Source organism: Oncorhynchus mykiss, unplaced genomic scaffold (assembly GCF_013265735.2).
Source record: "Oncorhynchus mykiss isolate Arlee unplaced genomic scaffold, USDA_OmykA_1.1 un_scaffold_248, whole genome shotgun sequence".
Taxonomy (NCBI): Eukaryota; Metazoa; Chordata; class Actinopteri; order Salmoniformes; family Salmonidae; genus Oncorhynchus; species Oncorhynchus mykiss.
Window position 1 is genome coordinate 117469 of NW_023493707.1, and position 17532 is coordinate 135000.

A 17532-nucleotide genomic window follows, 5' to 3' on the forward strand; every position below is an offset into this window, starting at 1 on the left:
ACAGACACACACCTTCCGAGGAAAAAAACAGACATTCAGATGTGAATTACCGTGCTGCATACATTCTCTCCTGTTCCAGCAACTTGCTGATCGCCTGTGTAACGACACATATTAAAATCACATTAGAATATAATCCTATAATAATGATGTAATAACATGATAATATATGTGTTATAATGTGATTATTATATAATAATATAATTAATTCTATAATAATGATGTAATCATCTATTAATGTATAGTTATTTGGACCAGAACGCTGCTAATAACCGAATAACTGTGCGCTCGTGAAACGTAATCATCACATCATCCCCTCCTCCTCCACCCCCCTCCCTCCCTCCCTCCCTCCTCCCCCTTCCCTCCCCCGGGACTCATTCCTCTAGCCGGGCGGCGGGTGCAGGAGCGCGACCCCGTCACTTAGCGACGTCGCCGACACCTCCCCGGGGCCGCGCTCTACCGATCCAGCTCCTCCCAACACACAGACACGGCACTGCCGCTGCTACCGCCTCTAACTGTTTCCTGAAGGTTTAGTACGTTAACTGTTTCCTGCCCGTGGGCTAGCGATGGAGGAGGTTGTAAAGGTGGACTCTGGGACACATATAAGGTACCTCATTAGACTGTTCTGCTCCAAATGGAACTAAACATCCAACGGTAGTTCCGTTTATTCTAAGTGCAAATTTCAGTTTAAAAAGCATCATGATTTCGGTGGTTACAATAAAATGACAAGGCAGTTCAATTACTGTAAGGCCTTTAAAACTCCTTTTGGTTTAAATTGAATTAAATGTAATTATTTTCTGTTTGGCCAAAACATAATAATTTCAAACCTTACTTACATTTGTATACAATCACCTATTGTGCACATGGGGAATACTTGGGAACAGATTTGCTTAAAAAAAATCACTTAGAGCTGATTTCCTGGTGTTATTCCAGTCTTTTATGTCCAACAATTAAGAAAATACAATGGCAAGGAAAAAGTATGTTGGAAATACCTGGATTTCTGCATAAATTGGTCATTTGATTTGATGTTCACATAGGTCACAACAACAAACAAACACAGTCTGCTTAAACTAATAACACACAAACAATGATACGTTTTCATGTCTCGATTGAACACACCGTGTAAATATTCACAGTGCAGGGTGGGAAAAGTATGTGAACCCTTGGATTTAATAACTGGTTGACCCTCCAAACGTTTTCAACCATTCTCAACCAAACGGTCAGGAGGAATTTTGGACCATTCCTCCATTACAAAACTGCTTCAGTTTAGCAATATTCTTGGGATGTCGGGTGTGAACTGCTCTCTTGAGGTCATGCCACAGCATCTCAATCGGGTGGAGGTCAGGACTCTGACTGGGCCACTCCAGAAGGCGTATTTTCTTCTGTTGAAGCCATTCTGTTGTTGATTTGCTTGTGTGTTTTGGGTCGCTGTCCTGTTGCATCACCCAACTTCTGTTGAGCTTCAATTGGCGGACAGATAGCCTTACATTCTCCTGCTAAATGTCTTGTAAACTTGGGAATTCATTTTTCTGTTGATGATAGCAAGCTGTCCAGGCCCTGAGGCAGCCCCAAACCATGATGCCCCCTCCACCATACTTTACAGTTGGGATGACATTTTGATGTTGGTGTGCTGTGCCTTTTTTTCTCCACACAAAATGTTTTGGTATTTTGGTATTATATTAGGATCCCCATTAGCTGTTGCAAAAACAGCAGCTACTCTTCCTGGGGTCCACACAGAACACAGAACACAACACAGAACATGACATAACACAGAACATGACATAACACAGAACACAGAACACAACACAGAACATGACATAACACAGAACATGACATAATACAGAACACAGAACACAACACAAAACATGACATAACACAGAACATGACATAACACAGAACACAGAACACAACACAAAACATGGAACATAATACAGAACACAGAACACAACACAGAACATGACATAACACAGAACATGACATAACACAGAACACAGAACACAACACAAAACATGGAACATAATACAGAACACAGAACATGACACAGAACACAGAACATGACAGAACACAGAACATAGAACACAACACAAAACATGGAACATAACACAGAACACAGAACATGACACATAACACAGAACATGACATAACACAGAACACAGAACATGACATAACACAGAACATGGCATAACACAGAACACAACACAGAACATGACATAACACAGAACACAGAACACAACACAGAACACAGAACATGACATAACACAGAACACAGAACATGACATAACACAGAACATGGCATAACACAGAACACAACACAGAACATGACATAACACAGAACACAGAACACAACACAGAACACAGAACATGACATAACACAGAACACAACACAGAACATGACATAACACAGAACACAGAACACAACACTGAACACAGAACATGACATAACACAGAACACAGAACACAACACAGAACACAGAACATGACATAACACAGAACACAGAACACAACACAAAACACAGAACATGACACAACACGGAACACAGAACACAACACAGAACACAGAACATGACATAACACAGAACACAGAACATGGCATAACACAGAACACAACACAGAACATGACATAACACAGAACACAACACAGAACACAGAACATGACATAACACAGAACACAGAACACAACACAGAACACAGAACATGACACAACACAGAACACAGAACATGACACAACACAGAACACAGAACATTAATAGACACGAACAGCTCAAGGTCAGAACTACATACGTTTTAAAAAAGGCACTATATATACATATTACATATCACATATCATTATACACAAACTATCTAGGTCCAATAGGGGAGAGGCGTTGTGCCGTGAGGTGTTGCTTTATCTGTTTTCTGAAACCAGGTTTGCTGTTTATTTGAGCAATATGAGATGGAAGGAAGTTCCATGCAATAAGGGCTCTATACAATACCGTACGCTTTCTTTAATTTATTCTGGATTTGGGGAATGTGAAAGACCCCTGGTGGCATGTCTGATGGGGTAAGTGTGTGTGTCAGAGCTGTGTGTAAGTTGACTATGCAAACCATTTGGGATTTTCAACACATTAATGTTTCTTATAAAAATAAGAAGTGATGCAGTCAGTCTCTCCTCAACTCTTAGCCCAGAGAGACAGGCATGTATAGTATTTATATTAGCCCTCTGATTACAATGAAGAGCAAGACGTGCCGCTCTGTTCTGGACCAGCTGCAGCTTAACTAGGTCTTTCCTTCAGAACTGGACCATATGACTGGACAATAATCAAGATTAGACAAAACTAGAGCCTGCAGACCTTGCTTTTTGCAGTGTGGTGTCAAAAAAGCAGAGCATCTCTTTATTACGGACAGACCTCTCCCCATCTTTACAACCATTGAATCTATATGTTTTGACCATGACAGTTTACAATCTAAAGTAATGTCAAGTAATTTAGTCTCCTCAACTTGCTCAACAGCCACACCATTCATTACCAGATTCAGCTGAGGTCTAGCGCTTAAGAAATGGTTTGTACCAAATACAATGCTCTTAGTTTTAGAGATGTTCAGGACCAGTTTATTACTGGCTACCCATTCCAAAACAGACTGCAACTCTTTGTTAAGCGTTTCAGTGACCTCATTAGTTGTGGTTGCTAATGCGTATATGGTTGAATCATCAGCATACATGGATACACATGCTTTGTTCAATGCCAGTGTAAGGTCGCTGGTAAAAATAGAAAAGAGTAGGGGGCCTAGAGAGCTGCCCTGCGGTACACCACAGGGCAGTGTTCCTTCCAAACAACTCAACTGTAGTTTCATCTGTCCACAGAATATTTTTACAGTAGCGCTGTGGAACATCCAGGTGCACTTTTGCAAACTTCAGACGTGCAGCAATGTTTTTTTGTGGACAGCAGTGGTTTCTTCTGTGGTGTCCTCCCATGAACACCATTCTTGTTTAGTGTTTTACGTATCGTAGACTCGTCAACACAGATGTTAGCATGTTCCAGAGATTTCTGTAAGTCTTTAGCTGACACTCTAGGATTCTTCTTAACCTCATTCTGCACTGTGCTCTTGCAGTCATCTTTGCAGGACCGCCACTCCTAGGGAACCTTCTCCATTTATAGACAATTTGTCTTACCGTGGACTGATGAACATCAAGGCTTGTAGAGATACTTTTAAAACCCTTTACAGCGTTATGCAAGTCAACATTTCTTAATCTTAGGTCTCGTGTTATCTATTTTGTTTGAGGCATGGTTCACATCAGGCAATCCCTCTTGTGAATAGCAAACTCACATTTTGTGAGTGTTTTTTATAGGGATGTCATGACGCTAGCCCTTTCAGTGAATTTGCTAGCAGTGGGGGGGCAGTTTTACGACTTTACAACCACGTCAGAAATTCCTTGAAGAGACTCTTGTCTCCCTGACCATGCAGTATGGGAGAGAGTCACAGTAGAACAAAGAAATTATCCCGCCAAATTCTACCACATCCTAGAATTTGAGAATTGGCCAATTCTGGAGTATGTGGAATCAGTCGGTGGAGAAGCCAGCTACGACCCGGTCCGTTTTGTTTCAGGTTGTGACCTCACGAAAGACAATACAGCCACATTACACTAACTCTGTTAATACAGGAGCCTCCGTTATGAGGCTTGCATCTATTTCCTGTATAAAATGAATGAGTAAAGATGAAACTATTTGCGAAATGATGTAATGTGATATTTAGTCTTCTAAATTGTTTTCATAAGTAAACTGATGCTCACTCAGTGGCCACGCCCACGTGAATAGACATTGGTTGGAAATGATGAACCAACCCCCTTTTCTACATTTCTATAAAAGCCCCCGTGACGAAAAGTCACCTCAGTTCCAAATAACGGGAGGACTTGTCCTCCATGTTGAAAAGGTCTAGTTTCAACTATACAGGCCGGGAGATGTGAAGGCTTCCTCCACACGTGAAATGGTGTGAACTCTGAACTATTGATCACCTAGGGAAGAAGTGCATACTAAACTAGCATATATCAGACTGCAGGTGAACATATGTGCAAATCGAGTACGAGAACACTGACCGACGAGGAAGCATCTCCAGAGTGAGGTGAACCTCTCAGATCACGTGAACCTTTCACACGACGACCTGGAAGAATGTACAAAGAACAATGGCGACCTCGACTGGGCAAACCAGAGCCTCACATCACCAGCCCAACTATCGAAGCCAGCTTCACGTAAATACAATGCATTACTTAAAAAAAAACAAAAAAATAGTAATATTGAATATCTGAAACATACAATATACTTGCAGTGAAGCTGCTCAACAACTACACCACACCAGTCATCCAACTGACTCCCATCCAACAACTACATCACACCAGTCATCCAACTGACTCCCATTCAGAGACACACAGAAGCATACAGGGTCAATGCCCTGCTCAAAGGCATGTTGACCGATCTCCTACCACCAGGCCAAAAACATAAACCCGAACACTTCAAGATCTCCCCCACAGTTCCCCAATAGCTGCCCCTCAAACATTTGAGACCCCTCCCAAGAACCCCCCCAGTGCACCAACAACCAAGAGAATGAACTAAAGAGGAAAAAGACAAAGACAGAAGAAAACAGGAAAACAACAATGCAAAAAAACAAAGGACATCAAGGACAACTGAAATCATAACAGCGATGCCAACTGTATATGTTTGTGTGCATGTCTGGCACTATTACATGTATGTGTGTGTTCTTGTATGTGTTTATTTGAATGAGAGTGTGTGTATATTCACGTGTACAAACCCCTGCACCGGCATCAGCCTCGGGCAAACCGGCATTAGTTGTAAAAACAATGTCCCTCAGTGTCATTCAAATGCACTTTTTTAATGTTTTATATTGACTTTTATCTTTGGCCATCATTCTATCTCCCACAGAGCAACTCCACTCCCACTTGTCTCTAGTTCCACATCCCAACCCTCAGCCCCTCCCACTTGTCTCTAGTTCCACATCCCAACCCTCAGCTTCCCTCAGCCCCTCCCACTTGTCTCTAGTTCCACATACCAACCCTCAGCTTCCCTCAGCCCCTCCCACCTGTCTCTAGTTCCACATACCAACCCTCAGCTTCCCTCAGCCCCTCCCACCTGTCTCCAGTTCCACATACCAACCCTCAGCCCCTCCCACTTGTCTCTAGTTCCACATCCCAACCCTCAGCTTCCCTCAGCCCCTCCCACTTGTCTCTAGTTCCACATACCAACCCTCAGCTTCCCTCAGCCCCTCCCACCTGTCTCTAGTTCCACATACCAACCCTCAGCTTCCCTCAGCCCCTCCCACCTGTCTCCAGTTCCACATACCAACCCTCAGCCCATCCCACCTGTCACTAGTTCCACATCCCAACCCTCAGCTTCCCCCAGCCCCTCCCACCTGTCTCTAGTTCCACATCCCAACCCTCAGCTTCCCTCAGCCCCTCCCACCTGTCTCTAGTTCCACTTCCCAACCCTCAGCTTCCCTCAGCCCCTCCCACCTGTCTCTAGTTCCACATCCCAACCCTCAGCTTCCCTCAGCCCCTCCCACCTGTCTCTAGTTCCACCTCCCAACCCTCAGCTTCCCTCAGTCCCTCCCACCTGTCTCTAGTTCCACATCCCAACCCTCAGCTTCCCTCAGCCCCTCCCACTTGTCTCTAGTTCCACATCCCAACCCTCAGCCCCTCCCACTTGTCTCTAGTTCCACATCCCAACCCTCAGCTTCCCTCAGCCCCTCCCACTTGTCTCTAGTTCCACATACCAACCCTCAGCTTCCCTCAGCCCCTCCCACCTGTCTCTAGTTCCACATACCAACCCTCAGCTTCCCTCAGCCCCTCCCACCTGTCTCCAGTTCCACATACCAACCCTCAGCCCCTCCCACTTGTCTCTAGTTCCACATCCCAACCCTCAGCTTCCCTCAGCCCCTCCCACTTGTCTCTAGTTCCACATACCAACCCTCAGCTTCCCTCAGCCCCTCCCACCTGTCTCTAGTTCCACATACCAACCCTCAGCTTCCCTCAGCCCCTCCCACCTGTCTCCAGTTCCACATACCAACCCTCAGCCCATCCCACCTGTCTCTAGTTCCACATCCCAACCCTCAGCTTCCCCCAGCCCCTCCCACCTGTCTCTAGTTCCACATCCCAACCCTCAGCTTCCCTCAGCCCCTCCCACCTGTCTCTAGTTCCACTTCCCAACCCTCAGCTTCCCTCAGCCCCTCCCACCTGTCTCTAGTTCCACATCCCAACCCTCAGCTTCCCTCAGCCCCTCCCACCTGTCTCTAGTTCCACCTCCCAACCCTCAGCTTCCCTCAGTCCCTCCCACCTGTCTCTAGTTCCACATCCCAACCCTCAGCTTCCCTCAGCCCCTCCCACTTGTCTCTAGTTCCACATCCCAACCCTCAGCCCCTCCCACTTGTCTCTAGTTCCACATCCCAACCCTCAGCTTCCCTCAGCCCCTCCCACTTGTCTCTAGTTCCACATACCAACCCTCAGCTTCCCTCAGCCCCTCCCACCTGTCTCTAGTTCCACATACCAACCCTCAGCTTCCCTCAGCCCCTCCCACCTGTCTCCAGTTCCACATACCAACCCTCAGCCCCTCCCACTTGTCTCTAGTTCCACATCCCAACCCTCAGCTTCCCTCAGCCCCTCCCACTTGTCTCTAGTTCCACATACCAACCCTCAGCTTCCCTCAGCCCCTCCCACCTGTCTCTAGTTCCACATACCAACCCTCAGCTTCCCTCAGCCCCTCCCACCTGTCTCCAGTTCCACATACCAACCCTCAGCCCATCCCACCTGTCTCTAGTTCCACATCCCAACCCTCAGCTTCCCCCAGCCCCTCCCACCTGTCTCTAGTTCCACATCCCAACCCTCAGCTTCCCTCAGCCCCTCCCACCTGTCTCTAGTTCCACTTCCCAACCCTCAGCTTCCCTCAGCCCCTCCCACCTGTCTCTAGTTCCACATCCCAACCCTCAGCTTCCCTCAGCCCCTCCCACCTGTCTCTAGTTCCACCTCCCAACCCTCAGCTTCCCTCAGTCCCTCCCACCTGTCTCTAGTTCCACATCCCAACCCTCAGCCCCTCCCACCTGTCTCTAGTTCCACATCCCAACCCTCAGCCCCTCCCACCTGTCTCTAGTTCCACATCCCAACCCTCAGCTTCCCTCAGCCCCTCCCACTTGTCTCTAGTTCCACATCCCAACCCTCAGCCCCTCCCACCTGTCTCTAGTTCCACATCCCAACCCTCAGCTTCCCTCAGCCCATCCCACCTGTCTCTAGTTCCACATCCCAACCCTCAGCTTCCCTCAGCCCATCCCACCTGTCTCTAGTTCCACATCTCAACCCTCAGCTTCCCTCAGCCCCTCCCACCTGTCTCTAGTTCCACATCCCAACCCTCAGCCCCTCCCACCTGTCTCTAGTTCCACATCCCAACCCTCAGCCCCTCCCACCTGTCTCTAGTTCCACATCCCAACCCTCAGCCCCTCCCACCTGTCTCTAGTTCCACATCCCAACCCTCAGCCCCTCCCACCTGTCTCTAGTTCCACATCCCAACCCTCAGCTTCCCTCAGCCCCTCCCACTTGTCTCTAGTTCCACATCCCAACCCTCAGCCCCTCCCACCTGTCTCTAGTTCCACATCCCAACCCTCAGCTTCCCTCAGCCCATCCCACCTGTCTCTAGTTCCACATCCCAACCCTCAGCTTCCCTCAGCCCATCCCACCTGTCTCTAGTTCCACATCCCAACCCTCAGCTTCCCTCAGCCCCTCCCACCTGTCTCTAGTTCCACATCCCAACCCTCAGCTTCCCTCAGCCCCTCCCACTTGTCTCTAGTTCCACATCCCAACCCTCAGCCCCTCCCACCTGTCTCTAGTTCCACCTCCCAACCCTCAGCTTCCCTCAGCCCCTCCCACTTGTCTCTAGTTCCACATCCTAACCCTCAGCTTCCCTCAGCCCATCCCACCTGTCTCTAGTTCCACATCCCAACCCTCAGCTTCCCTCAGCCCCTCCCACCTGTCTCTAGTTCCACATACCAACCCTCAGCTTCCCTCAGCCCATCCCACCTGTCTCTAGTTCCACATCCCAACCCTCAGCTTCCCTCAGCCCCTCCCACTTGTCTCTAGTTCCACATCCCAACCCTCAGCTTCCCTCAGCCCATCCCACCTGTCTCTAGTTCCACATCCCAACCCTCAGCTTCCCTCAGCCCCTCCCACCTGTCTCTGTTGGCCACCCTCTTCGGATTTATATGCAACATATATCTTTCAACTATGCTGTGATGTTTAACGTATAATTTCAATCTATCTAATCGAATAAAATCCACAGATTGCGTGTTGAAGATAAATACTTTTACTAAGAGTATTAGTATATTAGTAACTACCTCTCCAGATCTCCCAACAGTTTCTATCTCTAGGGTCAATTTTAGATCAATGCTCTGCATTTTCAGCCATTCCTGAACCTGAGACCAGAAACAGGCAACCTGAGGGCAATACCAAAATAAATGGTCTATTGATTCTGTATCCTCACAACAAAATCTGCAGAGCTTCGATGATTTTATGCCCCAAATATTAAACATTTTGTTGGTGGCAAGAATTATGTACATAATCTTTCTATATGTCTATCTAATAATGTTTGATGAAAATCACAAAGTCTTGAATATCGCATTGTTTTATATATCAACTCGTACACCCTGTACCATGGAATCAGTACATCAAAAATCTCTTCCCAACTATTCTGCAATCTGTATGGCAGTTGTCAACATCCTGGTCCTCAAATGAAACTGGTGTCATTTCCTATTGATGGTGTTTTTATCCCTCCTCCAGTTTTGATCCTTTATATTGGGCAGACAGACCAGTTCCCTGCCTCCTACTGCTGCCACCCTCCTCCTCCAGTTTTGATCCTTTATATTGGGCAGACAGACCAGTTCCCTACCTCCTCCCCCTGCCACCCTCCTCCTCCAGTTGTGATCCTTTATATTGGGCAGACAGACCAGTTCCCTGCTTCCTCCTGCTGCCACCAGCCTCCTCCAGTTTTGGGGTAATGCTGTAATCTATTGGTTGTACTCTTTGAAGGACATAACTTTACCATTCCGATTTACAATATCATTTTAAGAACAAAATTCCCTTTTCAAACATCTTTCCCATAAATACAGGTATTTTATCAACCAGAACATTTGAGTTCAGCCATAATATTTGTTGTGCATTGCTTTTCTGAATGAGCGATCGTTAGTGGTGTATGTATTTATGTGAGAAGAGCTTCCCAGGTCCGATAGAGACCCGTGTTCCTTAGTCTTCCTTCCAAAACCCCCTTCTCTTCTCTCTGAATCTATCGTGTTATAACCAAACTGTTTTTGTTTAGTCCACTAGGGACGGTATCTACTGTATAATGTCATTATGTATAGTATATTCTGTAATTGTTTAATTAGTTAGTAAATAAATAATTGAGCCAATTGGTGTATGGACGATTCATAGTAGAGGCTGGGTTCGTGCAGATAACCAAGAATTTACGACGTTCAGATGAGACTGACAAAGGTAATAATAAGAACTCATTAATAGAAGACTAATTGATCAGATATTAAAATATCTGAAGAGTAATATTAGCAAAATTATGACTCTGTAAACCAACGTTTTCCGCGGTGCCCCAACTTCCTAGTTAATTAAATTTACATGATTAGTTTAATCACGTAATAATAATTACAGAGAATTGATTTGATAAAAATAACAGTCTTCGCATTTAATGATAAGTCAGAGACACGACAGGGCAGTGCAGCTCTAACCAACATCTCCAGTCTCGTCTCATTGATTGGACTCCAGATTAGCTGACTCCTGACTCCAATTAGCTTTTGCAGAAGTAATTAGCCCAGGGGTTCACATACTTTATCCAACCTACCCTGTGAATGTTTAAATGATGTATTCAATATAGACAAGAACAATACAATAATTTGTGTGTTATTAGTTTAAGCACACTGTGTTTGTCTGTTGTTGTGACTTAGATGAAGGTAAATTACCCCATAATGACATCACAATACCCCATAATGACATCACAATACCACATAATGACATCACAATACCCCATAATGACATCACAATACCCCATAATGATAATGTGAAAACATGTTTTTTTAGAAATTGTTCCAAAAGTATTGCAAATGAAATACAGATATCTAATTAACGTAAGTATTCACACCTCTGAGTCAATATGTATATGTGGGTTACAGAGATGATGTAGTCACTAAAACAAATATATGTTAAACACTATCTCTCTGTGTACATCTCTCTCTCTCTCTCTCTCAATCAATTTGCCTTGTTGGCATGACGTAACAATGTACATATTTCCAAACGCTATACTTTGGAAATTAAGTGATTCATTTAATACACTGACATAATTAATAATAATAATAATCAATATTGTCCAGGGGACAAACAGTAACAACAATAATCAAGGGTCCACATAACCATACATTGAATAATAACAACAACATGTGTGCTGACAAACCCACAGCTCTCTGCATCTTCCCCCAAACAGGATGTTTTTATCAGACAGATCTTTCCTCTACAGGGAGCCAGGTTTTCCTGTGTCTACCCTTCTCAATGGCAAGGCTGTGCTCACTGAGCCTGTACTTTGTTAAGGTTTTTCTAAGGTTTTGATCAGTAACAAATAGTTAGCCACGGTGTACTGTCGATTTAGAGCCAGATAGCACTGCATTTTGCTTTGTGTTTGTGCTTGTGTTTCCCAGTAAGCAATGTCGTTTTGTTTTGACTGTGTTGTAATTTGGTTTATTCTGATTGGATTGGATGTTCTGGTCCTGAGGCTCCTGGCATTGCAGGGCTTGGTAATGACCAATGCATCTCTCCTCTCTCTCTCTCTCTCTTCATGGCTCCTCCTTTCCAGATTGACAGCTGCTTACTGGTCTTCAAGCACTAGAAAGAAACAAAGCAACATTACAACACACTGTCATGACGTTGTCCTGTTTGTGAGGTTGATAACCCCCATAAATACCTTTCCCCCCTTTTCTCTCTCTACTCTACAGGACTCTTGGAAAAGCCCTTTGGTAACATAGAGAGAGTCTGGTCACATCAAACGGTTGGGGAATGGAACCATATTTCAGTCATCCAACCAGTTGAAAGTGTCCGTTGGTACTTAATGAATATGATGTCAGATCAGTTGTTGTCTGAGATATTATTACTGATGACAGGACGACATAAACTGTATCTGGGAAAGTCTACACATTCTAGTTATCAGATTCACATGGAATTGTTGTGCAATTTAAATGTTTAAATATGAAACTATTTGTGAAAAGATTAAATTTAATTTTAGTTTTTAAAATGAGAGGATTGTTTTCATATGTAAAATATGCTCAATCAGTGACCACGCCCACATGCATAGGCATTGGTTGGAAAGGATGTCTATAAGAGCCCCCGTGACCCAATTCACGGCGAACTAAGCCAACCTCAGTGTGAGCTCTGGTTGCGAATGGTTGAACGACTGCAACCTAACGAAATTAACCTTGTGTTGCCGATGACGTGAGGACGGATGTCCATACGTTTAGAAGGGCGAAGTTCAACGTGGAGGTGACGATCGCCAAGCTGGAAGGATGAATTTGATTACACCAGCCAGAATATAGCATGAGCTTATAGTTTGGCAACTTGGTATGAACTTTGAACTCTTATCCACTAAAGAAGGGATACATCCTAGCCGTTGAGTTAGCAGCAGCAGCAGCTGTAAACGTGGGCTAGGACAGGACGGACAATCTCTTCAGAACGACAGGGTACTACAACGTATCCATTCTACCACACGACGACAGGGTACTACAACGTATCCATTCTACCACATGACGACAGGGTACTACAACGTATCCATCCTACCACACGACGACAGGGTACTACAACGTATCCATCCTACCACACGGCGACAGGGTACTACAACGTATCCATTCTACCACATGACGACAGGGTACTACAACGTATCCATTCTACCACACGACGACAGGGTACTACAACGTATCCATTCTACCACACGACGACAGGGTACTACAACGTATCCATTCTACCACACGACGACAGGGTACTACAACGTATCCATTCTACCACACGACGACAGGGTACTACAACGTATCCATTCTACCACACGACGACAGGGTACTACAACGTATCCATTCTACCACACGACGACAGGGTACTACAACGTATCCGATCTACCACACGACGACACACTACAATGTATCACCCAGAAATATTCTTCAAAGGACAAGGGAGATCTCTGCTATTAATATAAACGTTTTACCAGGTCTTTAAGAGTTTATTCGGAAGACAACAGCTCTATAAACATTCTTCCGTGGTGCCCCAACTTCCTTACATTACATTTAAATCATTAGTTTAATCAGGTAATATTAATTGCAGAGAATTGATTTTATAAAATAGCATGCCATATAATTTAATCCATAGTAAAGACACGACAACACACACACACACACACACACACACACACACACACACACACACACACACAAAGAGAGAGCGACAGAGAGGGGGAGAGAAAGGGGGAGATTGAGAGAGAGATGACAGAGAGAAGATAGATGTAGAGAGAGGGGGAGAAAGAGGGGGAGAGAGAGACTCACATGGATTCCAGCTATCAGCTATGTCTGTAAGTTCAAAGGTCTTCATGGAAAAGGTCACGTCTCTCCATTTCCTGTAGTACCTCTGTTGCTCGGTAACACAGTTCTTCACCACAAAGCTCTCTATCTTTAAGACAGGCAGATTCTGGGAGACAAAACATTTAAAGATTAACACACTACAATGGCAAATCAAGTAAGACCAGTCTAGTGTGTACCTGTATGGTCAGGTATGAGACCACTATGCCCCAGTCCAGTCTAGTGTTTACCTGTATGGTCAGGTATGAGACCACTATGCCCCAGTCCAGTCTAGTGTTTACCTGTATGGTCAGGTATGAGGCCACTCACTATGCCCCAGTCCAGTCTAGTGTTTACCTGTATGGTCAGGTATGAATGAGGCCACTATGCCCCAGGCAAGTCTAGTGTTTACCTGTATGGTCAGGTATGAGGTCACTATGTCCCAGTCCAGTCTAGTGTTTACCTGTATGGTCAGGTATGAGGTCACTATGCCCCAGTCCAGTCCAGTCTAGTGTTTACCTGTATGGTCAGGTATGAGACCACTATGCCCCAGTCCAGTCTAGTGTTTACCTGTATGGTCAGGTATGAGACCACTATGCCCCAGTCCAGTCTAGTGTTTACCTGTATGGTCAGGTATGAGGCCACTATGCCCCAGTCCAGTCTAGTGTTTACCTGTATGGTCAGGTATGAATGAGGCCACTATGCCCCAGTCCAGTCTAGTGTTTACCTGTATGGTCAGGTATGAGACCACTATGCCCCAGTCCAGTCTAGTGTTTACCTGTATGGTCAGGTATGAGACCACTATGCCCCAGTCCAGTCTAGTGTTTACCTGTATGGTCAGGTATGAGGCCACTATGCCCCAGTCCAGTCTAGTGTTTACCTGTATGGTCAGGTATGAGGTCACTATGCCCCAGTCCAGTCCAGTCTAGTGTTTACCTGTATGGTCAGGTATGAGACCACTATGCCCCAGTCCAGTCTAGTGTTTACCTGTATGGTCAGGTATGAGGCCACTATGCCCCAGTCCAGTCCAGTCTAGTGTTTACCTGTATGGTCAGGTATGAGGCCACTATGCCCCAGGCCAGTCTAGTGTTTACCTGTATGGTCAGGTATGAGGCCACTATGCCCCAGTTCAGTCTAGTGTTTACCTGTATGGTCAGGTATGAGGCCACTATGCCCCAGTCCAGTTTAGTGTTTGCCTGTATGGTCAGGTATGAGGCCACTATGCCCCAGTCCAGTCTAGCGTTTACCTGTATGGTCAGGTATGAGGCCACTATGCCCCAGTCCAGTCTAGTGTGTACCTGTATGGTCAGGTATGAGGCCACTATGCCCCAGTCCAGTCTAGTGTTTGCCTGTATGGTCAGGTATGAGGCCACTATGCCCCAGGCCAGTCTAGTGTTTACCTGTATGGTCAGGTATGAGGCCACTATGCCCCAGTCCAGTCTAGTGTTTACCTGTATGGTCAGGTATGAGGCCACTATGCCCCAGTCCAGTCTAGTGTGTACCTGTATGGTCAGGTATGAGGCCACTATGTCCCAGTCCAGTCTAGTGTTTCCCTGTATGGTCAGGTATGAGGCCACTATGCCCCAGTCCAGTCTAGTGTTTACCTGTATGGTCAGGTATGAGGCCACTATGCCCCAGTCCAGTCCAGTCTAGTGTTTACCTGTATGGTCAGGTATGAGGCCACTATGCCCCAGTCCAGTCCAGTCTAGTGTTTACCTGTATGGTCAGGTATGAGGCCACTATGCCCCAGTCCAGTCTAGTGTTTACCTGTATGGTCAGGTATGAGGCCACTATGCCCCAGTCCAGTCCAGTCTAGTGTTTACCTGTATGGTCAGGTATGAGGCCACTATGCCCCAGTCCAGTCTAGTGTTTACCTGTATGGTCAGGTATGAGGCCACTATGCCCCAGTCCAGTCTAGTGTTTACCTGTATGGTCAGGTATGAGGCCACTATGCCCCAGTCCAGTCCAGTCTAGTGTTTACCTGTATGGTCAGGTATGAGGCAACTATGTCCCAGTCCAGTCTAGTGTTTACCTGTATGGTCAGGTATGAGGCCACTATGCCCCAGTCCAGTCCACAGTGACAGAATAACTTCCTGGTCTTCACCAGCCCCATGAAACCTGTAGAAGGAGATACTACTTTAGAGACTTTAGATACTTTAGATACTACTTCATTCATCTAGAAAAGACAGACTAGTGTTTTTAACCCCTCTGATATAAACACACCTTTGGGTTTAGGGTGAGGTTCTGTTCGAGCTCGAGAGAACAGAGTGGGGTCCAAAACGATGTGGTGAGAATCCTGGAGAGATGGCAGGGGAGAGGGAGAGAGGGGGAGGGGAGGGGAGGGGAGGGGAGAGGAGAGGGAGAGGGAGAGAGAGAGGGGGAGAGATGGGAGGGGAGGGGAGAGAGGGGAGGGGAGGGGAGAGAGGGGGAGAGAGGGGGAGAGATGGGAGGGGAGTGGAGAGGGAGAGAGAGAGAAAGGGGGAGAGATGGGATGGGAGTGGAGAGGGAGAGAGGGGGAGAGAGGGGAGGGGAGTGGAGAGGGAGAGAGAGAGGGGGAGAGAGGGGAGGGGAGAGGGAGAGAGGGGGAGAGAGGTGAGGGGAGGGGAGAGGGGGAGAGGGGGAGAGAGGGGAGGGGAGTGGAGAGGGAGAGAGAGAGGGGGAGAGATGGGAGGGGAGTGGAGAGGGAGAGAGAAAGGGGGAGAGATGGGAGGGGAGAGGGAAAGAGGGGGAGAGAGGGGAGGGGAGTAGAGAGGGAGAGAGAAAGGGGGAGAGATGGGAGGGGAGTGGAGAGGGAGAGAGAAAGGGGGAGAGATGTGAGGGGAGAGGGAGAGAGAAAGGGGGAGAGAGGGGAGGGGAGAGAGAAAGGGGGAGAGAGGAGAGGGGAGGGGAGGGGAGGGGAGAGAGAAAGGGGGAGAGAGGGGAGAGGAAAGAGACAAGAGAGAACAGAACTCTACACAGTGAGTTTACAAAACATTAGGAACATCTTTCTAATATTGAATAGCACCCTCCCCCCTTGCCCTCAGAACAGCCTCAATTCGTCAGGTCTTGGACTCTGCAAGGTGTAGAAAGTGTTCAACAGGGATGCTGACCCATGTTGACTCCAACGCTTTCCACAGTTGTGTCCAGTTAGCTGGATGTCCGTTGGTTGGTGACCCATTCTTAACACACACGGGAAACTGTTGAGGGTGTAAAACCCAGCATCGTTGCAGTTCTTGACACAAACACCTGGCACCTACTACCAAACCCTTCAACGGCACTTACATATTTTGTCTTGCCCATTCACCCTCTGAATGAAACACATACACAATCCACGTCTCAATTTGAGAAATCTGTGTGTGTGTGTGTGTCTTGTGTGTGTGTGTGTGTGTGTGTGTTGTGTGTGTGTGTGTGTGTGTGTGTGTGTCTGTGTGTGTATGTGTGTGTGTCTGTGTGTGTTTCTCTGTGTGTGTGTGTGTGTGTGTGTGTGTGTGTGTGTGTGTGTGTGTGTGTGTGTGTGTGTGTGTCAGTGTGTGTGTGTGTGTGTGGGTACCTACCTGCAGTACTCTGATGTCGTCTGTGTAACAGCTGTGTTTTTTACACTTGGAGCAGAGGAGCTGGTAGCTGCCTTCAGTCCGGGGTCTCTCTGGTACCATCTTCACCATGTCACGACACACCTTGTCCCCACGCTGAAACACCTCCATCTGGCACCGGGACGGACACACACACACAGTCACACAGGGACAGTCACACACACACACACACACACACACACACACACACACACACACACACACACACACACACACACACACACACAGACAGTCACACACACACACACACACACACACACACACAGTCACACAGGGACAGTCACACACACACACAGTCACACCGGGACAGACACACACAGGGACAGTCACACACACCGGGACAGACACACACACACAC

The 17532-nt window shown here is 46.6% G+C and overlaps 1 protein-coding gene across 1 annotated transcript in view; it reads right to left on the reverse strand.

The window, feature by feature from the left end:
- Nucleotides 1-10683: 10683 nt before the first annotated feature.
- The window catches only part of ddx58 (DEAD (Asp-Glu-Ala-Asp) box polypeptide 58), a 60559-nt gene continuing 53710 nt past the window's right edge, over nucleotides 10684-17532 (reverse strand). The window contains exons 18-22 of the mRNA XM_036973405.1: nucleotides 17139-17285; nucleotides 15829-15901; nucleotides 15638-15723; nucleotides 13594-13735; nucleotides 10684-11896 (exon numbers count right to left, since the gene is read on the reverse strand). Coding sequence (XP_036829300.1) covers nucleotides 11880-11896; nucleotides 13594-13735; nucleotides 15638-15723; nucleotides 15829-15901; nucleotides 17139-17285 — 465 coding nt within the window. The 3' untranslated portion in view covers nucleotides 10684-11879. The remainder of the gene's footprint in view (nucleotides 11897-13593; nucleotides 13736-15637; nucleotides 15724-15828; nucleotides 15902-17138; nucleotides 17286-17532) is intronic.